This window comes from Sciurus carolinensis, chromosome 9, assembly GCF_902686445.1.
Source record: "Sciurus carolinensis chromosome 9, mSciCar1.2, whole genome shotgun sequence".
Lineage (NCBI taxonomy): Eukaryota > Metazoa > Chordata > Mammalia > Rodentia > Sciuridae > Sciurus > Sciurus carolinensis.
In genome coordinates, this window is record NC_062221.1 from 27,785,205 (window position 1) to 27,808,288 (window position 23,084).

The 23,084-nt window shown below is 53.7% G+C and overlaps 2 protein-coding genes across 3 annotated transcripts in view; both read right to left on the minus strand.

The window, feature by feature from the left end:
- Positions 1-7,308, minus strand: Gnat1 (G protein subunit alpha transducin 1). Its single transcript, XM_047563629.1, has 9 exons — positions 5,478-7,308; positions 4,232-4,274; positions 3,982-4,123; positions 3,726-3,883; positions 3,498-3,626; positions 3,175-3,304; positions 2,747-2,900; positions 2,444-2,635; positions 1-21 (listed from the first exon to the last, which is right to left on the minus strand). Exons 1-8 carry the CDS (start codon positions 5,581-5,583, stop codon positions 2,445-2,447), a joined length of 1,053 nt encoding a protein of 350 aa, XP_047419585.1. The 5' UTR covers positions 5,584-7,308; the 3' UTR covers positions 1-21; position 2,444.
- Positions 7,309-7,498: 190 nt separating this feature from the next.
- The window catches only part of Sema3f (semaphorin 3F), a 29,035-nt gene continuing 13,449 nt past the window's right edge, over positions 7,499-23,084 (minus strand). The window contains exons 3-19 of one of the 2 annotated variants that reach the window (XM_047563627.1): positions 18,279-18,439; positions 18,109-18,171; positions 17,884-18,003; positions 17,046-17,138; positions 15,408-15,501; positions 13,727-13,846; positions 13,359-13,498; positions 13,128-13,242; positions 12,894-12,963; positions 12,579-12,723; positions 11,382-11,604; positions 10,714-10,802; positions 10,551-10,592; positions 10,209-10,366; positions 9,943-10,010; positions 9,528-9,661; positions 7,499-8,852 (exon numbers count right to left, since the gene is read on the minus strand). In XM_047563627.1, coding sequence (XP_047419583.1) covers positions 8,442-8,852; positions 9,528-9,661; positions 9,943-10,010; positions 10,209-10,366; positions 10,551-10,592; positions 10,714-10,802; positions 11,382-11,604; positions 12,579-12,723; positions 12,894-12,963; positions 13,128-13,242; positions 13,359-13,498; positions 13,727-13,846; positions 15,408-15,501; positions 17,046-17,138; positions 17,884-18,003; positions 18,109-18,171; positions 18,279-18,439 — 2,246 coding nt within the window. In that variant the 3' untranslated portion in view covers positions 7,499-8,441. The remainder of the gene's footprint in view (positions 8,853-9,527; positions 9,662-9,942; positions 10,011-10,208; positions 10,367-10,550; positions 10,593-10,713; positions 10,803-11,381; positions 11,605-12,578; positions 12,724-12,893; positions 12,964-13,127; positions 13,243-13,358; positions 13,499-13,726; positions 13,847-15,407; positions 15,502-17,045; positions 17,139-17,883; positions 18,004-18,108; positions 18,172-18,278; positions 18,440-23,084) is intronic. The other variant, XM_047563628.1, reaches the window with a different exon arrangement.

The following is a 23,084-nucleotide window of genomic DNA, read 5'->3' on the forward strand; positions in this document are numbered from 1 at the left end:
TAGAATGGTAGTTGCCAGGGGCTAGGAAGAGGGAAGAATGGGGAGTTATTGTTTAATAAGTATAGAATTTCACTTTTACAAGATGGAAAGAGTTCTGGAGATAGATGATGGCAATGGTTGACCAACATTATGAACGTATTTCATATAACTGAAATGTACACTTAAAAATGGCAGATGGTAAAGTCTATGATATGGGAATTTCACCACAGAAAATGGAAAAAACTGCATAAAAACACAGATTGGTAGATATTTTCCCTTATGCTTCAGGTTCCACTATGTCTTGGTATGCTCCTGTTGAATTTTGACATTGGGTTCATTGTGGATATTTTGCACTAATTCTGAATTTTTAAATTATTGCATTAATATACTATTTATCTTGGTTACTGAATTTTTTGGCCATTCCCTTACATTTTATAACAAATATGAGGTCCTCACTTGCCTTACCCTAATCCCAGCCATAATTATGTCCCAGCTTCAAGAACTTGCATGAATTTCCATCACCTTCTACAGAAAGCACAGGCCCTCAGCCTGGTGTTTGGCACCAATTCACCGTCTCTCCACTCTATCTCCCCACTTCCCTACTCCTGCTCCACTGAGCTCCCATGTTCCCTGGTCTTATCCAATCAACAGAGCCTCTACCTCAAAACTCACTTTTGCTCCCAGGCTATCCCAGTGGTATCTATTGGATATCCCATAGCTCCACCCCTCAAGAGGCACAAGTTGGCCCCATACTCCCAAGAGTGTCCCCAACATATCAGGCCATGCTGTCCTTCCTAGAAGGGGTCATCTTCCCACTTAATGTACAGTCCAGCATTGGGTACTTAATAAATACCAACAATTCATGATAATTAAGCCCTCCACCACCCCCTCCAAGAAAGGACAACTGGGACCTGATGCAAAAGTTTATTGCTGAGTCTGCTGTGCATCTAGAAAAGGGAAGTGTAGACTGTGTTCTGGTTTGGCCAGACAAAGCTCTTTATCCTCAACTATAGCACAGGCCCTGTCCCATGGGCATAAGCAAAGACATGCTGCTTGATGAGGAAGGAAGGAGCAGGAGATTGGGGACATGGTTTTTTATCCCTGATGGTTCAGGCATGGCTCTCAGTTTTCCCTACCAAGAAATAGGCCCTCGATAGAGAGGGCAAGAGGAGCTATTGGCAGGGACAAAAGGGTTACCTGGGTTTGCCTGTAACCCCACATGAGGTAGACTCCTTTGGGCACAGCCTGCACCTCCATTCTATCCTGAATCTTCTGCCTGATCAATAGGAGTCGGACTCTGTCCCCAGCCACCCCCTAGGACAGCTTGACTATTGGCCAAGGTTGGTGTCAACAGTTCGCTCCCTCAACACACCATCCCCCTGGCTGACCAGCCTGGAATACTGTGTATATGTGGGTGGGTGAGGTGGAGTATGGTTCTGATCTGGTGTCCAGGGACAGAGGAGGCAGATCCGAAAGGATGTGAGCTGGGGGTATTCTGAGTCTTATATTTGGGGAAGGGTCCAATTTATGTTTCTTACTAGCACCAGGGACTCCTAGCTCCACCCTGACAGTCACTGATTTATCTATGTAGAGGCTTCCCAGCTTGGACAGACCAGCTTGAACTTTGGATCCCTGAAACTGCTGAGGGACAGTCACTGGCCACTGAGTAGACAGGTGTCAGACTTGCCACATGGAGGTGGCAGAGCTGAACTGGGCTGCTGGTAAGCAGCAGGCCTAATTGGGGGAGGGAGTACCTCAAGGGTACCTTCATGAAACTGTGGGAGGGAGGGCTGTTTGCTGAACTTAAACCTGCAAGGTGAGTTGTGGGCCCCCGAGGGCAGGACAGCTGCAAGAGATTGGTCAGTTGGGCACTGCTGAGTCACTGTGAGCTCCAGCTGCCCCAAGTACTTCCATGTCCTAGCTGGGGCTGGCTACTGTGGGTCCAAGAGGCCAGAGCAGCCAGGCGGTGAAGAGCAGGGGTGGGGTTGTGGGGGAGGATCTGTGACTCAAGGCTCAGGGTTCAAGGCTTTGGTTTGTGGCTAATGGGGCAACAGACTGGAGTCCAAGAGTCCTAGAGATCTGATAGGGGGGCTACTAGGCAGCTAGGGCTACAGGGTCTCAGGGCAAGGAACATGCATCAGTTCAGACATCTGAAGAGAGAAGGAAACTAAGTCAACAGGGTCAGCATCCCTGAGATTCAAATTGGTTTAGGCATTTTGCTGGGGGATGCCCGGCAAGATGTGACACCTGGGGGAGGCAAGGTTGGGTCACTATATTAAATGGGTGGAGCTTTTGCGCTGGGGGAGGGACCTGTGGGCTGTGAAAGGAGCCTGAGTAGACCTAGTGGGGCCCTGGAAGAAGTGTGATGGGGATATTGGGGCGGGGCTCCAGGGAGTAGGGCGGAGTCTAACCAGGAAGACAAACAGGGAAGAGAGGACAGCGTCCAGCAGCGAGGATCCCCCACCTCAAAAGAGGCCGCAGTCTTTGAGATTCTCCTTGATGATGATGTCGGTAACAGCATCGAAGACAAATTTGACGTTCTGTGTGTCAGTGGCGCACGTCATGTGGGAATAGATCTCCTTTACGTCGCGTCGCATGTTGAGCTCCAGGAACTGCACCTTGATGTAGTTACCCGCATCATCGTACGTATTAGGCCCTGTGGCAGAAGGGAGCGCTCACTGCCCGCCTCAGCCCTTCCTGGTGGGAGGAGCGCGACCCAGATCGTGGAAATGGGTCGCCGCCTGGTGGCAGGGCCGGGAACTCTCACCGTCGTAGTCCGGGAAGCAAATGTTTAGGGGTGCCTTTTTTATCTTCTCGGAGAAAACGTCTTTCTTGTTGAGGAAGAGCACAATGGATGTGGTGGCGAAGTATCGGTGGTTGCAGATGCTATTGAACAGGTGCAGGCTCTCGTGCATGCGGTTCTGAGGAGAGCAGTGGCTGTCGGGCACCAGAGGACACCAGCAACCGCCTTCACATGGGCGGCGCCCAACACACCCGCCCAGTCTTTGGGCTCCCGGGCACGCGGAACCGCCCCGCTCCCAGCGCTTTCAGAGAACCTCCGAACTGCCCCCTCCAGCGGGGCTGCGGGCTGCCTGCTCGCCTCCTTCAGACTGCCCTGGAAAGACTCTCTGTTCTCAGGCGCTCCCCCAGTTCCGCTTCCTTCCTCAAACATTCAAGGTCCGGCGTGGCACTCACCACTTCGTCGTCCTCCACCAGCACCATGTCGTAGGCGCTCAGCGCCGCGATGAAGATGATGCAGGTCACTCCCTCAAAGCAGTGGATCCACTTCTTACGCTCCGAGCGCTGCCCGCCTACATCGAACATTCTGTGGGGCATATGGAACCTGAAACCGCGTATCTAGCCGCCCACCCGGGATTCCCTTTCCTCCTTGTGCTGGCTGGGGAGCTCTCAGATGGGATTGGCATCTGGGGGGGGGCGGACCTTTCTGTTGGCAGGGCATCCAAGAAGGGGCAGGGAGCGAGTCCGGCGCAGTGCTGAACAAGGGCGTCGGATCTTACCGGAAGTTGAGATCCTTGAAGGAGAACTGCGTCTCGATGATACCTGTGGTCTTGACACGAGAACGCAGCACGTCCTGCTCAGTGGGCACATAGCCAGGAGCCACCAAGCGCTCCAGGTCCGAGAGGTAGCTGCGGGGACGCCCGGGCGTGGGTTAGTTGGTGACCTACAGGGGCGCAGAAGGGTCCTGCCCGCGCCCTCACGCCCTCGCGCCCCGCCTGCGCACTCACTAGCCAGCCGAATCGTTGAGCTGGTACTCCGAGGCGCGTTCGAAACAAGCCTGGATACCCGAGTCTTTCCACAGCCGCTGAATGATGTCCGACATCTCCTTCGGCATCGTGCCCTCCTCGATAGTGTCTGCCATGTGCATTAGCTTCCGGGCATCGTCCTGGAGGCAGGGTGGGATTGGTAGTTGATGATGGTGAATTTGAGCACAGTTAGGTCCTCCAGTCCCCCGGGGCCCCACCAGCCCTCCTCCTGGCGCACCTGGCGCGCAGGGTCTCCGTACTGAATGTTGAGCGTGGTCATGGCCCGCACGATGGCCAAGATGGATTGCAGCGTGTTGCCATAGATGATGGCAATGAACTCGAGGCACTCTTCCAGCGAGTACCCGTCTTGGTGGATAATCCTGTGACCAGGGGGATCAGAGTCAGCGCTTCGTGGGGCAATAGTAAAGAATAGGTCCCGGTGTGCTTGCGCCCACCCCCAGGGGTTTAGGGAGGGCAGGAACACTCACTTCATCTGCTTGACAATGGTGCTTTTTCCGGACTCACCCGCACCTGAAAGGGAAGCTGCGTTTTAGAACCGCACTGATCGCCACCCCTTCCCTCAAGGAGGTGGGTAGATAAGTTAGCTAGGTGAACCCTCTTCTAAGGGGCCTGAACACCAACTAGATCCCTAGTCATACCTGCCTTCACCCTACCCACAATAAACACATAAGCGCTGTCAGAAAAACGTTTGTAAATGTCAGAACAATGACGAAAGGGAGCCAATGAGGAGAATCAGAGATCTTAACTATCCAGGGGAATTCCCAAGACCCTGGTGTTAGTATTCTTCATTAGGCTGTGAGACCAAAATAAAGAAATCCTGGAGCTCCACTTTGTGGGACTCTCTGGTACTGCATGCACAGGATTATTTGAACAGCTTCAACCCCTGACTTTCACCAGAAGGCCTGTTGTCTTCTAGAGGCTCAGAGGGAATTAGAGCCTTTGGAGGCAGAGAGGACATAGATGACATCCCTTTTGAGCTGGCCTCCTTGGGAACACTGGGCACAGTTAATGGGATTTCCAGCTTAGTTTCTCTGTCTTTCCCCTGGGGGGTCCTGGTTTAGTCCTTCTGCCTACCTCCAGCTGGTTGGCTGGATCCTGGAAGACTTGGGTGGAGCCTGCCCCACCCTCTTAAAACAGCTCCTTCCCCTTGGGGGTTTAGGAAGTGGCCTTGGGACAGGCTTAGATTAGCCCCATCTCCCTTCACTATCCATGGGACCATGAACTCTGGTTTATCTATTCCCCACAGTACCTTTCCATTCCCTTTAGCTGCTTTGCAGGTCTGCCAACAATAGAGTTTTGGCATCTGAGGGTCATTGTTTGGGGATCTGGATGGTCCTAGATCCTGTTCCCAGGATGACTTCTTTCCAAGGGAGCAGCCCTATGTGAGGCCCCTGGTTTCTAAGTGCTGCCCAGCTGGCCTGTTAAGCTGAAAGTGTGCCTCCTACACACTTGTGCAAAGGTATGTTTGGCACAAACTTCTGCAGTGGGGAGATTGCTCTCTGGAGATTGCCATGGGATGCCCAGCCTGTGGGAACTGGGACATCACCTGTCTGGTCTGGCCTTACCTGGCCAGGGCTCCCACACTGTATCCTACCCCATCATAGACTTACTTTCCCCCCCAAATAATCCCTACCTCACATAAGGGCTGCCCACTTGACTCCAGGTTGCTGACTCACAGCAGCTGCCCTTCCCCACCAGGGCCCACACCCCTACCCAGAAGCAGTAGTTTCACAGTTCGAGCATCCTTCTCGGCATCTTCTTTCAGCTTCTTTTCCAGCTCTCTGGAGTGCTTCTCTTCAGCGCTGGCCCCAGCCCCCATGATCCCAGCAGCAGGTGAAGGGACAAGGTGAGCAGGTGGCTTTTCTGGATGGAGGGGATCCCAAGAACTTGGCTCAGGCCAGCCTCTGGCCTCCAGGGACTCTCTTCTGGCTCCAAGACTAGTAACCAACTGACTCTCCAGAGACCTGTCAGGCCCTGGTGGGGGCTGCTTAGTGGGATTTGGGAGTTAGGGGTGCCCAAAGGCCAATCAGAGGCAAGGACAGGTGAAGCCAGCTCAGTTCCCCAACCCTTCTAATCAGGCTGGCATGGCCCCAATCCCTCAACTGCTGACTCTGCATCTCTTTGAGCTCCCTCCCTCCATCCCTCCAAGAGGTGGCCTGAGCAGTACTTCCCCTGCCCTGCAACAGTAAGACATATTTGGTAGGGTAGACCTAAGAAAGGGGAGGACAGGACCTGGAGCCCTGGGGGTGAGGATGGCAGGAGGAGGGAATGGAGAAGCAGGCATGGATCACCTGTCACTTGCCCAGCACTGGACGCAGCACTGCTTGTTCCTTATTTTTAAGCTCATGTTGGTCCTAGGAGATGGCTGTCCATTTCATGAGCCCTATTTTACTGATGAGTAAGTAGAGGCTCACAGGGTTACACTGAGGTAGCGGATAAGGAGGTGGTTAGCTCCAGACCAGAGTTCTATGCCTTGCTGGGAATCATGGTGGAAAAGGTGTGCACCACATTTACCCCATACTAAAGGCTATATCTGACCCTGAGCAGGGCCTCTGCATGCTTCCAATGACCTTGGTCGGCATGCACATCAGCTACATGTACTTGAATTGTGTATGTATATGTGTGCTATTGTATTTGCAGTGCTGGGGCTCACCAGGGCCTCACACATGCTCTACTATTGAGCAACATTCCCACCCCCCCTATGCATTTCTCTTCATGGACAGATGTGCTTGTGTGGGTTCACTTGTGTGCTTGAATGTGCACATGCATGTTCTTGTGCAATGCATGTTAGAATGCACCTGCCTGTGTGCATGTGTGAGCACAGTTGTGTACCTGAGCATTTATATGGGGCTGTATGTATGCATACATACTTGCCTCTGCCTATGTATACATGTGTATTTTGGTGCAACAAAGCCTCTGATCTACAGAGGTGGCTCTTCCAGTGCATCTTTTCCAGCCTGTTGTCAGATGGGGGAAACTGAGCCCCAGAGCAGGTTTGGTACCCCAAAAAGCATGGAGAAGTGGGGCTCTCCATAAGGTCTGCTCCTGTTCTGGCTCTAGGACCTGCCTAGGGGTACCTTTCTGATGGGGCAGGGGGTAGCTGAAGCTCTGTTCAGCTGCAGCTCATTGTTGGTGAAGTGGTTCAGGTTGTACCTGCAGGGCTGAGTTTGTAGGCTCAGATTTCCCACTCCCAATCCATCAGAAAACCCAAATCTTCAGCTCTCCAGCCCAGAGCCTCTTGACTGGACTCCTTCCCTGAAACCTGGATGCCATTTAGTATTTAACTCTGCCACTGACTCAAAAGACCACAAGGGGGTGCCAGGGTCCCAGACACTGAGCACTGAGGCTGTCTCTAAACAGGATGCATGGGAAGTAGACACTGGCTCTTTCCATAAGCTGGCAGCTTTGACATTTGCCCTGTTGGATGAAAGGGGATCTATCTAGGAGCAAGACTATTTCATTTGTGCCAGTTTCCGCCTTTGGGTTCCACACCCCATTCCCACATTGTAAGTGGCCCCAAAAGTCTCTGAGACCCTTTGCACTACCTAAGGGCTAGATTAGTGCAGGAACTCAGTCTCCTTAAACCAGACCTGGTTTCAACTGAGTTTTTAGAAGTGGGACCAATCTGCTGTCTCCCAACTGCCCAAGTGGCTCCCCTTACCCAGTAGGTATGGCCCTAACTCCTCCCACCACCACCACCACCAAGGAGAGAAGCCAAAGTCTAGTCCCAGAGCCAGTGTTTATTAGCAAGATGGTACCCAAGAGTGATTGTGATCTGGACAGCAGAGGGCTGCCAGGGGCCCCCACCCACCTACCCAACTGCCCCCAGAGCTATTTACACCCATTGCCTAAAGTGGTGGGCAGAAGGGGGCCCTGGGGAGCCCCTACAAGCCCCAGGCCTCTGCAATGGCCCCTCTCCTCTCAGGACTGGAGACTCCCTTCAGCCCTGCCTGCACCTGACCCCATTTCTATTTTCCCAACCTCCAGGTCAAGGTGGCTTAGGAAAAGCTAAGGAGGTAGAATGGGGCAGCCCTGCTCTATCCAGGCAGGTAGGAGAGAAGGGGCTGCAGGTCCTGCCCCACCCAGGTAGGACTCCTGTGCCCAATAAATAGAGAATAAATACCTGGGAAGGGCTGGCCTCGACTAAGTGCCCCCAACCCAAGCAGGGGCCAGCATCGTGTGATGACCCCTTCTTCCCTTCTGAGTTCCCTGAGCCCCCATACCCAGACTCCAAAGCAGTCCTAGCATCCGTGCCTACACCATAGCACAGCTGACAGCACACATTGACAAAGATGTATGGTCCATGGCCCTTCAAGTAGGGCTTGCTCCCTCCCTGTGTTCTGTAGATCTTGGCAGCCTTCAAACAAGCAGACTTCCAGCTGAGTCTGGGGACTGTGCAGTTCTGGACTGGCCCTGCCAACTCACTGGGCCTGGTTAGTTGGGTTCAGTTTTCTGTCATTTCTGACCAGCATGGGTCTAAGTTCTGGATGAAGCTGCCGCTGAGGAAGGCTATGTACAACCTACCAATAAATACTGTCTTTGCAGGGGCAGGGTGTGTATAGAATATAGATATTTTTATATATATATATATATATATATATACACATATATATATATCTTTTATATTAAAAGGGACGAGGGCTAGACTGGCCCAATGCAGGGCTCAGGCAGCTGACCTCATGTGTCTGGAGGGTGGTGCCGACGATTCCGGGGCTTTTTCTGGTCCTGGGGCTCCGGGGACCTGGGCACCTCTGGGGCCTCCCTGGGGCTGGGGGGCACATGACGCCAGTAACCCTGGCAGTACTGGTGGATGAGGCCCACTTCTGGCTGGGCCAGCAGCTGAGCCAGATCCTGGTAAGGAGGTGTAGGGAGGCCCACACCAGGGGGTGGTGGGGCGCTGACAGCCAGTGGGGGGAAGAGGGCAGCATGGACGGCATCCCGGCCCAGTACATGCAGCTGCACCCGCGTGACGATGTGCTTGAAGTTGTTCTCAGTGGCCGTGCAGGAGTAGAGGCCATGATCACCGAGCTGCAGGGCGCGAAGCAACAAGCCCTGCTCTGTACGCAGGAAGCGGTCCTCTGCACGGATCTGCAGGGGCAGGGGCGGGGGCTCAGCAGATGGATGACCACTTTGCTGCCCTAGCCAGCTTCCAGATGAGACCACCTTTGTGGCCATTCCAAGTAGAGGTACCCATGTGAAATTTCCATATACCAAGAAAAACCTACATGAAGTTTCCACATAATGAGAAATATGTGAATAAGGTATTGGCATATATTTCCATTTCAGGAGGGATGACCCTGCAAGGGTTCTATACAATGAACGAGAGAATTTTGGAGCACGCACACAGAATTTTCATTTAATGAGAATACCCAAATGTGGCACCCACATAGAATGTCCATGTAAAGAGGGACACCTGTAAGACTTTTCCACAAAATGAGGGCTACCACAGAATTTCCATACATTAGAGCTCACACACATGATATTCTGTACATGGAGTCATACCCCAATGGAGTATGCATATGAAAGTTTCATGAAGAGGCATGCCTATAAATGGTTGCTATATAATGACGCTTATCCTGCAGAGTTTCTACATAATTAGTTTCACTCAAATTATTTCCATACAGGGAAAGAAGCTCAGAAGGGGTTTCATAGCATGAGGGTGGCCCCAGATTGGTTCCTACACTACATTTCACCCACATGGAATTTGTACTGTACAAAGGACTCCCACATCCATGGTGTAGCACTGTGGGCATAGGAACTCACCTCTCGGCGTCGGTCACCAGGATCTCGCTGGAACAGCCACTTAACAGTGGCTTGGGGTGAGCGGGGCTGGCATTCAAGGAAGGCTGTGCTGCCCACCACACCATACTGCACGGACTCCACAGCATTCTTGTTGGCTGTGGATCAAGTGAGCACTAAGTGGAAGCAACCTTGCCCCAGGCAGACTGGGGAGGGGCAGGTACCCAGGGCACCTACCCTCAAAGGCAGAAAGGCACCACTGAGAATTCACTCCTTGAGGGGGTGAACAGGGACATCCTAGTCAAAAACCCCCAGTACCCTCACCCACAACTAACCATCTTGAGTCCTTACGGTGGGGACCCTGTGAGCAGCTCCATGGGCTGCACAGGGTTGTGCACTATGAGGAGCACCCCATGGAAGGCACAGCACACTCACTCACCATTGGAGTTGAACCCACGGCACTGCCTGATGGGGTTCCCATGCCGGACATCCTGTCGTCGACTCCGCCTGGATGAAGATAGCTCCTGAGGGAGTGTTCCCAGGAAGCATGCCCCCTCAGGTCCCTGCATCCCCAAGACCCCAGGGCAGAGCCTCATGTTCCCAGAGCAGTGATGTCTTACCCATACACCCTCCCAGGGTCATGTCACATCTACCTCCAAATGCCCAGGACAGGGGTTAAAGTCCCAAGTGTTTGGGGATCCACACCTCTTGGAGGATGCTGTGTAGCGGGAGCAGGATTGGCCATCCCAGGCACAGTAAGGGTCCCGGGCAAGGCAGCAGTCAGCACAGGCAGCCCCATATGCTTGGCAGCGGTGCAGGCTCAGGTGTGTGACACCCACAGCTGAGGCCACATACAGTTGTTGCTGGGAGCAGGGGCAAGGACTTGTCAGTTCTTTTCCCAAAGATGGCCCACATCAGCAGAAGTTGGGTTGGGCTCCTTTTCTTCCTTGTTCCATGCCTTAGTTTCCCCATCCCTATGCCAAAGGCATAACACCAAGGGAATGTGGGTGCCATCCTGACCCACAGCCCACACTGCCAAAAACTCACCCTCTTGGAAGAGATGGTCATAGTCTTAATGGGTGCTGGGTCCTAGAAGAAGACAGGGATCAGCTTGGGACCTTGGGACCTTCTCTCTTCCCTGACTTAGAGGTCTAACATCAGAGGCTGGTACTAGGGAGGGTCAAGACGGGGAAGATAGGACCACACCCACCTTGAAGACCTCCACCTCCTCCAGCATGAGCTCCTCCACCTCCTGGTCATCCTTGGGCAACACAATGACCTTCTGCACTGTCCCGCGGTCTGGAACGGGCCGGGCAGGACCTCAGTGGGGCTGGGGACACTGGGGAAGGGGCAAAGCTTCAGCCCCTTCCCCACCAGGGCCCCAAATGTCCTAGGGCAGTGCAGCAGGCATTCCTTGCTGAAGCTGAAGTATTTCCCTGGGTCTAGGATAAAGGGGTCTCAGCTGGGTTCTGCCTCCCCTCCCCCATTTTGGGCCCTGCTGAGAATAGGACACTGGGGCATTCCCCTGTGTTGGGAGTTGCTGGAACCTTGGGTGCATTTCTTTATGTGTGTGCACATGCCAGCATGTTAGTATTTGGATCTGGGTATCTCACATGCCTGCCATCTGTCTCAACCCCTTTTCTGTCACACAAGGGCTATAAGGTGCCCAGTGTCCCTGCTCCTCTGAGAATGGAAATGGAGTTTTCCCATCCTTAGCCTCAGCTATCCTGGCAAAAGGGAGGTTCCCAAAGATGAATATGACAGAGCTGACCTTGATGAACCTATAGTAACCCATACGAAGGCAGGTTCCAGCCCCAGGGACCAGCACCCCCACCCAGTGGGCCCAATGTGGAAGGGGCTGGGAGCAGCAGTGGGTACCTGTGCCCAGGAAAAGCACCTCATAGCGCCCATCGGCTGCATCCACCTGGTCCACAGCAATAGTGGTGAGACGGTAGGGAGCACCCGTGCGGACCACCAGTGGCCGCCGCTGCAATGGGTACACAGCCTGGTACATAAGTGGGTGACTACGCATGAAGTTGATCACTTCATCAGGATAGTCTTTGGTGGACTTCATAGATGGTGTGAAGGTTCCGCCAGGACACTGCAGGTAGGTGATGCTTGTCAATCCCAGTCTGCCCAGGTGGGGCACATGGACCCATTAGCTCAAGAGAGGCCTCTGTACTGTCTGTCCCCACCATATCCACTTTCCTGCTTTCTACCCTACACAAGGCCTCTCTGTGGGTTCTGTTGTGCCAAGGTCCCAAGGTCACACATAGTCAAATCTTTGGCCTCACATACCATGACCTTGTGGCAGCATCTGGCCAAACTGACTACTCCCATCCCATGTTCTCATGCCCACCCTGCTGTTTCCTTCCCTTTCTTTCTGGCTGTCCTTGGGATCTTGCCCCTCCTGCTCCTGCTAAGCTGGGTAGCAGGCATTGAAGTCATCCTAACAGACTAGAAATGCTCTCCTCTTCCCTGAGGCTATCCTTTCTGCCCTGGGGCTCAACCAGCCCACTACCCCTGTCATCCTTCCAACTCCAAGTTCACCTCTAGGGGGAAAGCTGTCCCTGACCTTTAGAGAGCCCAGCTTCCCCATGCCAGTCCTGACTCCATGGAGTGGCATCCACTGCTACATTAGATCAGATCATGTCTAAATCTCCTGCTGTGTCTCCTGAAGTGAATATCAGCAAGATGCCTCCCATTGCCATAGAGACCCTACAGGCCTGGCCTTGCTCACTCCCCACCTTCTTGCCCAGTATTAGCCAGCTAAGGTGACTTTTAGCTTCCTTCCAACTTTTGCTTGGAGATTCTTCCTTCTAACTTTCAGCTCCCAAATAGTCCCTCAGAGGGCCTTCCATGGAGCATTCTACCACAACCATCCACATCACAGGATCCTGGTTATCTCAGCTCCTTCACAGCCTGTGCTGTACATAAATGGTGGGTTTCTGAATATCATGGTCCACCTTCCCAACTGGCTGTAAGCTCCAAGATGGTGGAGCCCATGTTTGGCAGACCCAGAATATGCCTCTTAGAAGGAGATGAAGGTGACAGGCAGGGTGAGCAGGGGCTTACCGTGCCAGGTCGGGGGTAGGGCATCTTCCCTGAGAAGGGCATCCATTGGTAGTTGGGGCCCTCCTTGTGGGCAAAGGGTCCATTGAAGACCATGCGAATGTCAGCCATGGAGTAGACACACACAGCAGAGCCTCGGAACACGGAGCTATGTGCAGGGCAGGCAGTTGCTGTGGGTGGGGCAGAGCCTCGGCCCAGGGCCCCTACCCTCTTCAGCTTGCCCCAACCCCACAGCTTGCAGGCAGGCTGGTGTCCTCTGAAAGTCATAATACCCCAATCCTGTCACCCTGTCACTGCTGGCCTCAACCCCAGCCTCACCCTGAAGAGGTAAAGACAGCATAAATGACTGGGTTCCTCACATCCTGGGTCTGCTGGACAAACACATCCTCTGGGAACAGAGAGAGAAGGTACTGGAAGGGTATCTTAGGCAGGAGCCCCAGTGCCCTTCCCATTCCTGTCCAGGGATGGGGGTCCACCAGAGGTACCCTGGCCATCCATTCACCCTCCATCCCTCTGCAGCCATAGGACACTGCCTGCCTGCTGGGCACTCACGGAGCTCATCAAAGTGAGTCTCAATGCCATCCTCTCCTGGTACAGAGCAGACAAGCCGTGCCTTTAGGAATGTGCTCCACTTGTTGACCAGACAGCAGTGACCTCCATCATCATTCTGGGGGTGGAGAGGAGGTCAGGTCAGACCAGCTCACTCACTCCCAAAACCCTGCTGGGGTGAGCAGGGTTGAAAGAACCAGAGTTGGGCCTGAAAGGGGCCCCATGGATGCATACCAGGCAGATGCGTCCAATGCGGGCATATACAGCAGGGCTCTGCGTTGCCTCTGCTGACCGCTCTCGGAAGAAGAAGTAGAGCTTATCATCATTGCGTTCTGCACTATCAGGGATGAGCTCAGCGTGGATGAATGAAGGGTCTGTGGGTGATCAGGGTTCAGCTGTATGAGCCCCTCTTCTGAAGATACCCATTTTCCCCAACAGAATCCCTGGCCAAGTACAAGAACACCCCTGACTGTTTTCCAGACAAGAAACCACCCTTGCCCCAGCTAGTGGCAGGACAAAAATTCCCCATGTAGGCTTCTATAGGATCTCCTTGCCACATCCCAGACATGCTGTCCACCCAAAGTCTTGCAGATTGTACTCACCATTGAGCCACCGGGAGTTATACTGATCAGTGCGCATGGCTGTCTGCTTTCCAAGCGTGCGGAAGATAGCAGCATCGGTGCCCATGAAATCGATGTACACACCAGCATAGAGTTCCTCATCTGTGGGTAGCCAGTGGGTCAGTCAGGAGCTGTCCTTTGCTAGGGCCAGGGCGTGGCCTCAGTAACCCCCAGGCAGGGTCTCATGTCCCCCCTCAGGCTTCCCAGGGTGTGATTGCATCTCCAATAGGATGCTGGGAAGTGTTTAACATCTGGCTCTGGAAGGGCTGGGAATGGTAGCAATGAACTCTGATCAGTAGCAACAGCCAATTTCCATGATCAAATACTCCCACCACAGTTGATTCTGAGCTGTTAACACCCCACAAACAAGACTGGGAAGCAGTGACATTACCATTGTATAGTATTTCTATCCCATAGATACAATAGATGTAAATAACTCCAAGAGCATAGATACTAATAAAATGTAGTAAAATAATTAGGAAGTAATAAGCTTTGAGTAATACCTTTTGTTGTTACCTTTGTTTTTATGTAATTTATTTGATTCTAAGTTTTCTAATTTTATTTATCATTATTATTTGAAATTTTTTTCAGTGCTGGGAATTGAACCCCAGGCACTCTACCACTGAGCTACATTCCCACCCCTTTAATTTTTTATTTTTTTAAATTTTGAGACCAAGTCTCATTAAGTGCCCAGGCTGGTCTCAAACTTGTAATCCTCCTGCTTCAGCCTCCTGAGCCAATGAGATCACAGGCATGTGTCACCAGGTCTGACTTGATTCTAAGTTTGTGTAACTTAATTTTAAATAATATTTATGTTTAACAACTGGTTCACAAAATTCCTAAAAATGTAACCACTGAGCTGGCTCCAGCACACCAATTCATGTCTTCCCTCTGAGATTCTCCAGCGCAGGCAGGCCCTGTCTTTCCCTATCAGACTTCCTGGTCTGGAGCCTGCCATCGGGTTAGGACCTTCTCATTCATCAAGAGGAGGATGAGTCCTGCCCGCTGCCCCAGGGGCCTTTCCCAGGCTTGCAGATGGCACAGTGTCCAGCAGCTGCTTTGCAAGGCAATTTGGGTTGGACAGCCAGAAAGTAGGCAGAGTGCCTGGACCAGGGGCAGGATCCCCAAAGTGAGTGATCCCTCAGGGGCAATAACTGTTCTTGAGACAGATAGGACCTCTCCTCAGAGAACCTTCAGCTCTTCCTGACCTGCCCAGTCAAAAAATAAGCTCTCCCCAGCTGGTCACAGGGTCAGAACTCTCCACTGGTGCTTCCACGTGAGCCTCTCTCAGTCTCTGGACATGTGGAGAAGCTATGGGCTGCCTTATATCACCTTCAGTACACATTCAACTTTTCTTCTCTTCTAGGTAGCTAGCCTATGGCCTGGAAGATTCTGGACTTTTCACGGACCATACAGTGTGTTTTCAGGGAAGGACCTGGCTCCTCAGTGCCTCCATTCAGCCCCTCATACCATCTAGTCTCTGTTCCTCAGCTCCCACTGGGGTTTGACTTGAACCCTTTCTCCCTGCCAGGTAGGGCCCCATGGGGGGCTTCAGGGATAGCCTGGTCATGGGCTCTGCCCTGGCGTATTGATCCTCCTCCCCACTCAGGTGGCAGAGGCCACATATTCAGACTTTAGATCTGGGAAGGGTGGGGGCACTCACTGATGAGAGCTGAGGCTGTGTCCAGCTTGGGGTCGTAGGGACACTTGCCCTTCCCTGACTCGAGTCTCTCAGGCTCCAAGTAGAAGATGTAATCCTGCAGGGCAAAGCAGGGCTTAGCAGTGTCCAAGTCAGTCCCATAGTCAGGAAGGGCATCGTCAGATTATCAGATTTTTAGGGCAAGAATGAGCCCCCAGGGATACCCTGAGCCCACCCCCTAGAATCCCCAGGGTTCTCAGGCTTATACTCCATCCGGTCAGGTCTCTTGGGGCAGGGCCATGCTGTGGTTCCAAGGGAGCTGCTTCCTAGTCTCAGGTTTCAGGCAAGACCTGGGAATCAAGTCTCAGAAGGTTTGATTTTGGGGGCGATGAGATGGGCATGGAGTGGGCTTGTAGGAGCTAAAGCCCCTCCATGCCAATTGGCTCAGGAAGATGATGGCCAAGGCCCCTTTGGGTCACAGAGGCCTGAGTATTTGAGTTATAGCTTCCTGTCTTGGATTCAAGAAGAGACTGCAGACCTGGTCAAGGTAGGGGGCACAGGTCAAGGGCCTGGGGTCCTGTACTTTGCCATCAGGTCAGACCAGGCCAAAGAGCTCTAAGATTACTGTGTCCCCAGGCTTTACGCCCTACCTGTAGTCCTCAGGGTAGACAATAGGCCGAGGCCTTCCTGCCTCTCAGCAGAGCCCCCAGGCTCCACATCTCCCCCTGGGAGCCAGGAATTGGGGGATCAAGCCCAGAGCACACGGAATTCACAAAGTCCCAGTGCCTCCCAGCCCAGCCTGGAAGATGATAGGAGGGGTGGTAAAGGCACTGGAACCAGGATGAGCTCATGGGCCTGGCAGGAAAGGCAGGGAAAAGGGAGGGAAAGGGGAGAAGACAGAGACAGAGGCAGGAGGAAGTGTCAGCAGGTGGCAGGATGGTGATGGGAAGGTGCACACAGGCCCACTTCTAGTTACACTCTGCATACATAACTTCCTGCACACACAGGAGCTGCATACACAGCTCTACACATGTCACCACCATCACACAGAACCCATGGCTTACACCCTGGACACACACTCATGGAATGGAATGACCCGACTTTTCAGCACTCCCCACCACGCGTGCACACACTCTGTCATTCACCGGCAGCCCCTGTCCCCCTGCCCGCCCCTGCCCAGCCCCAGCTCACCCAGCCCAAATCTGAGTCCTGACTAGTGAAGAGACATCACCCACCCAGAAGAAAGCCCCTATATGTGAGTGTGCAGGGCACCAGATGACCCACAAAAGGCATGAGCATGGACACCTAGCAGTCATGCATCAGAGTGCACGTATGTGCCATGTTCCCACTCTGAGCAAAGGGTGCTCAAGTATATGTTGGTATGTGCTCATGCAATCTCCACACGAGTTCTCAGTGTGAGGCACAGCTGTTCCCAGGTCTCCTGTAGCTTCATGATTTCTTGCCTGCAGGGGTCATACTGAAGCTGACAAGAATCCAGCTGGGACTGCCTTCAGAGCCTAAGGGTACTGCAGGGGAAGGGGTGGGAGTTGGGTGGGGAAACAGAGGTAGAGGGGAGCCCCTGCTGGCCTAAAGGGCAGGCCCAGGATGAATTGACCTCAGAGGTTGTGCTGCCTGGCAAAGGCCTAGAGGAATGAGGCCCACCTGGCGTGGGGCTGTGGGCGTCGGATGGAGGGCACTGTCCGTGGCTCTGCTGCCGCGGCCTCTGACCACCTGCGTCTGGGTCCATGGTGAGGCCTGAGAAGATGAGGAATAGGGGTTAGAGCTGGGGATGGCAGGGGCTGGGGGAGCGGGCTTGGAGCTGCCAGCCTCTCACACCACACAGGCCAGGAACACACGTGAGCACATGGGCCCCCAGAGTACAGATTTGCATGTGTACATGCACACATACACACAGGCTTGGCACACGCCTACCCACACACATGTGCCTCTTAGGTCCAGTCACTCTCACACATGCCCTATGAAATCACAACAGTTCACATACATGTCCACATGGAAATGGAAAAGGGCAGAAGCAGGCAGGGTGGAGTAGAAGGGGAAGGGGCAGCTCCCCCCAACCCCTGGACCCAGAAGAGGAAGACAGCTGCTCCCCAGGCCACATGGCAGCTGACCCAGGCATCCAGTCTCCTGAGGCCTAGGTCCCTGCCAGGCCCTCTGGCTTGGCTGCAGGGGCACGATCCACAGGTGTAGGCAGCCAAGAGAACTGTTGTCAGTATATGGGGCAAGTGCTTACTATGTGCCAGGCACAGTGCTAAGAGCTTGGGATCATTAGCTCTCTGCCTCCGCCTCACACCGACCTGTGAGAAAGGCAGTTGTTAGCCCCATATTCAGGTGGAGAAACTGAGGCTCAGAGAGTTGAACTAGGTCACTCACCCATGGTCACAGGGTTCAGAAGTAGTAGGGCTGGGGCTCACGCCCATCAGGACCCTGAAATGCAGCCACCAGTGGGGATAAGATGGGGCCATTGTGGGCCAGGGCTTACCTGAGCGCGGCGGCCACGATTCACATAGGTGCACATAGGGTTGTAGGCTCCTGTCCCACACACATACAGGTGTGTTCTGTTCCAGGGCTGAATGAGCCTGACGAAGTTACCACACTCGCCCTGCGACCAGAGAGAAAGCTGAACAAATGCAGATAACTGCCTGGTCCCATTCCTTCTCAAGGTTCACTCACCCTGCTTCCCACCTGTGAACCCTACAACACTCACATTGCCATTCTTGCCTGAGAGCACGCACTCCTCAATGCGCTGAGGGGAGGCCGCCCAGTGGATCTGCCAGAGATGGGGGTCAGAGGGCGCAACCTGCTGGACAGGGCCCTGCACCCTCAGGTCCCATGTCCTCATACCCCCCCATGTCCCACTTCTGAGATGGCTCTTACAATGAGGGGCTCACGGTTGATGTCATGAAGGTCCAGGGACAGCACATAGTCCTTGCTGCCCACATACATGCGGTCATGGTCCTCATCCTTGAGCAGAATTCGGTAATCAGTGGTGTTGAGCAGGAAGTTGAAGAAGTGGGCAGTGCCTGTGGCTTTCAGCTCTGTGGGTGAAGGGCAGGGCACCAGTTAGGACCTTCAGGCGACCATCCAGCCACATTCCCTCTGACAGAGAGGGCACTGATACCAAAGTGTCCCTCTGGGACCCCTCCACACCATTGTCTTAAGTCTCTTAAACTTGATCTCCCAGGGCCTCTGTAGCTTCTTCTCCAGTCTCTGACAGGCTGGGAAGAGAAAGTGGGACAAGTAGGCAGGTCAAGGAAGGAGCCACACCCAAAGCTGATTCATAGACAACCCTAGCCAGTCACAATGAAAGGCCAGTGGGTACAAGATGGCATCAAAGCATCTTTACTCAGTGGGGGTTAATGCTCCCACGCTCAGGGTGGGGCCAGTTTCCTATAGGAACCTAAAAGGGTTAATGAGCAGGTGGGAATGGGGGTCAGGAATACCCAGGACATCCAGCATGCAGATGCTGGCATGAAGCCTGGATGCCCACCAGGCAGAGGGCACAGTTGGTGCACAGCAAGGTCCCCACCTGGTTTGAAGCAGGTTAGCAAGATGCTGGAAAGTTCTGCAGGAGTCATGCTGCCCAACAGACCTCTGGCTTTACCCAGACTCCAAAGGTTGCTAATGGTGTAACACTCAGGCCACTTTGAACCAACCAGAAGGAGAGGGGAAAGAGGCTCTCTCCTTAGTGCCTGAAAGTCCCCAGGGCTGGGACAGAGTCCAGTTGGGTCCTCTGTTTTCTATTTTGCATGAGTTCAGCAGCCTTGGCCCCCTTGCCCACAGGACACTGGGGAAAAGTCCTCTTTCTTGGGGAGGAAGAACAAGAGGGTGCTCACCCAATGACAGTCACAGGACTTTGGGAGCTAAGGGGTCCCCCTGGTAAGCTCCTTCTCTGCCCACCCCCACCTGTTTTTAGTTCAGCAGGAGAGAGAACATGTGGTGAGGGTGATGGATACTCACATGCACAGGGGGCTGGCATGGCAGCACAAGGAAGAGCACACATGTATACACATGGTACCAGTATGCACACACCCACATCCTACAACAGCTGAGGCACTCAGCCAATAACCCACTTCACAGGTGGGGCAATCAAGAGGGAGGCCTGGGCCAGGCCTCAAGGCACCTGGAGGGAGAACAGCTGGGATCTAAGGCCCTGGGCACAGACTAAAATTGGCACCAGCAGATGTCTGTCCTTGACTGGCCTGGCTGACCCTGACTCCAACCAAACTGTGTGCCAGGGACCCTAGGATGGGCTGGGGACTTTGCCTGAGAGCACCTTCAGACAGGAGCTCCAGGATGTGCTGGGCTGGGCATGTAGGGTAGTTGAGATGGACTGGGGACCAGGAAGATTCAACAGCCAACCTGGAGTTAATGTCTAAGACCTCACTCTAAGAGGCTAGAGGGTCAAGACTTGACTATGCAGCAACAAGGGAATACAGGTGATGACCTTGTCGGGTCGCTGGGACACAGGGACGCCAGGATGCCGAGGGATCAAAGGGCCGATCCCTGCCTGGCTATGGCCTCACCCGCCTGTCCGGCGGCGCCTCTGAAGTCCTGGGCAGGGCAGCCTGGGCACCTGTCCTGCACCTGTTGTTGGGTCACTCGGAGTCCCCTGCCTGGCCACCCCATCATAGTGACAACAGGAAAGTAAACACTCCCCCACCCTCCAGGGCTGGGAAATGGCCAGAGAGGAAGTGGGGCTGCCAGCAGAGCCCCTCCAGGCAGGGACAGCCCGCCAGGGGTTATTTATACCCCGGCTGGGGGCATGGCCTTGATTATGCCCTTACTCATCCTGCTGGGCTAGGGGGTACTTTGGGGACAATGGAGGAGTAAGGGGCAGAGCTCAAGTGGCTACCTTCAGATGTAGCACCTGAGATGGGGGGAAGCTTCAGACATCTAGCTCCCAGGGACCCAGGCAGTCAAAATCCCTACCCTCTACCCCTGCCCAGCCTTGGCTTCCATAATCCAGACCCTTCCCTCTGCTATGCCATGACTCCCAGGGCCCATGCCCCAAGTCCAAGAAGACCCCAACCCACTCCCAAAGCCCCAGTACCCCAAGTTCCAGCTCCCTCTGAGAGAAGGGCAGGGGAAAGATTATTTGGCAAGTGAGGAACATGAGTGCTAAGAAGGGAAACAGGAAACTAGCCTTCATCCTGACATCCTGCCCCTGTACCCCTTCCCCTGTTTGTCCCTGTGGGGAGGTAGGGTGGTAGGTGCTTCTCACTCAATCATAAAACACTATCACATGCAAAGCCTTGTGCTCACATATCCAGTTTATAAGTGAGGACATCAGGGAACAGGGAAGGGAAGTGACAGGCCACAGTACAGGGGGGATGGAATTCCCAACCAGGTCTGTAGCTAAAGAAGTGGGAGGCCCTGGGAAGCCAGTCCTGGTGGTAAAGACTGCCTGTCAGCAGAGCCAGGACCGGAAGGTGACTCGCCCTCCATCAATAGGACACATGACTCAGGACCCTTGGACCCTTCCCAGTGGCTATGGGATATGGCGTCAATGGCTCCGGTGTTTAGGACCCTCTGGTGTCACAGGACATGATGCTTTAGTCATTGTGGAAATGGTGGCAGGGGAGGGAAGCCCCCAGGAGGCGGAGCAGGGTGGGGAAGGGATGGAACCCAAGATCAGGAGTCCTTGGCTGTGGCTCAATTTCTGGCAGGGGCTTTGTGACCCTGGTTGGAGCACTCTGGTTTTCTGGGTCTCATTTTCCTACCTAGGACATCTCCTGGGCCCTCTTAGTACTGACATTTAAATTGACCCTAAGGGCTGAGGATATAGCTCAGTTGGTAGAGTGCTTACCTTGAATGCACAAGGCCCTGGGTTCAATCCCCAGTACCACCAAAAATAAAAAAAATTTAAAGAAAGAAAGAAAGACCTACAAGTTGATCCTGAGTTGGGGGTCCCTCTCTGATCTCAGAGAGAATGACTGCTAGGCAGGGGGACAGGATCTTGGAGGATATCCTCCCCCATACCCATCCCTGCTGCCCCATTTCCTAGTGCTTGGGTGGAGAGGAGAGAGAGCTATGGAGAGGGAGGGAGCTTCCTGTTGACTCAATCCCAACCTCCACCAAATCCAGCATGTCCCCACCCACCTCAATCCACAAAAGCAGAGCTAAATCCCAAATCATTCATCCAAAGTGGACTACAGAAGGGAAAACTAAGGCAGAGAGAGGTGAGGGGTTTCCCAGTGTCCCAGGCAGAATTAGGGTAGGATTCTGGCTTTATCAAGCCATAGCAGAAACATTTATGGCAGATGATAGGAGAAAATAGAAACAAGGAGCCCCAGGAAAGCCCTGTATTCCTAGTTGCAGACAGGAAAACCGAGGGAGAATGGTGATCATCCCAAGTCATGGGTTGAAAGGTAGAATTGGTATCCAGTCTCCTCCGTAGCCCATGCACCACAGGACAAAGGAACAGAGGAGCCACATTCCTTCAAGCACCCTGGATCAGAATGGGGTGGTCAAGTAGCCCTAGATACTTTCCTCTGATACCCACAGTATCAGCAGGGGCCAGATCCCACTGAACCCAGCTTCCCAAAGGGGCCTGGAGCCAAAAGGTTCCAGGGGCTCTAGGGGGCATCACTGAGGATAGGTCTCATCCTCAGGCTAGTCCCCACCTCTGCACCACTTGTCCCCTGCCCATCCCTGATAGCAGGAGTGTCACCCCCGCCCATGACCATAGCAATATTGAGGGAGGGCCTGGGGTACAATCAAGGGTTCAGTGAATATCAAGACTCAAGCCTATATAAGCTTTGACCTTGGCAGGAGGGAGGGTGGTACACCTGCATGATGCCTCCTGGGAAGGCCCCCACCCCATCCTCTCACTGAGGCTAGGCACGAGTTGGGTGGGGTGGCATCCGGGAAGGATTTTCCCCGTCATCGTCATCGTCATCGGGAAGGAAGAGCCTTTTCTGGCATCAGAGGCCTCATTTCCGCAGCCATTCGCAGCCTCCAGGCCTTTCCCTCAGTCATCAGATGGCCAAGATTCTGGCCCAGAATGGCCTGGCCAATGTTCTGAGGCAAGGAACATTCTCAGTGCCTGGCAGGGTTTCATCCTGGTGGTCGCATCTTAGGAAGCAGCAGCTGATGCCTTACTTTAAAAAGCCCCAAGTGTATGGGAGGCCTGTCCCCTGTTGCCTGTCTCTAGGACACAGCGTCTGCTGCCAGAGAGGCAGGGTCTGCAGCAAAAAGAGGGTCTTGGAGCAGAGGTGAGCACTCCGCCCCCTTGGTTACAGCTTCACAAAGCAGGAGGGTCTGACTGACAGGGTCACCTCCCTGGCAGAGCTGGGTCTAGGAAGTGATAGACAGGTCTCTGCAGCCTACCTCTGACCTCTGACTTCATGTGAGATAGTGCAGCCCTAATCCTTGAGCTTTAGAGAAAGGGAATTGGGGGCAAAGAGGCAGGGTGTGCCGTCCTAAGTCTTTGTTAGTGTATCTATCAGGAAGACAGACTTCATGAATTTCTGAGGAGGAAAACTGAATATAATAGCAGTGGCAGTGACAGGAGAGTCAGGGACCAGGCAGTCCATATTGGACACCCGCATTGGCTCTAGGGAGGGGTGGCCCCCAGCTGCTTTCACTTCCCCAAAGCTGTAAGGGGCCCCAGAGGAAGGTCCAGGGGCTGGACTGGCCCCCTGGCTTCCAGCCTAATCCCCTTTTAATGAGCGGCCAGCC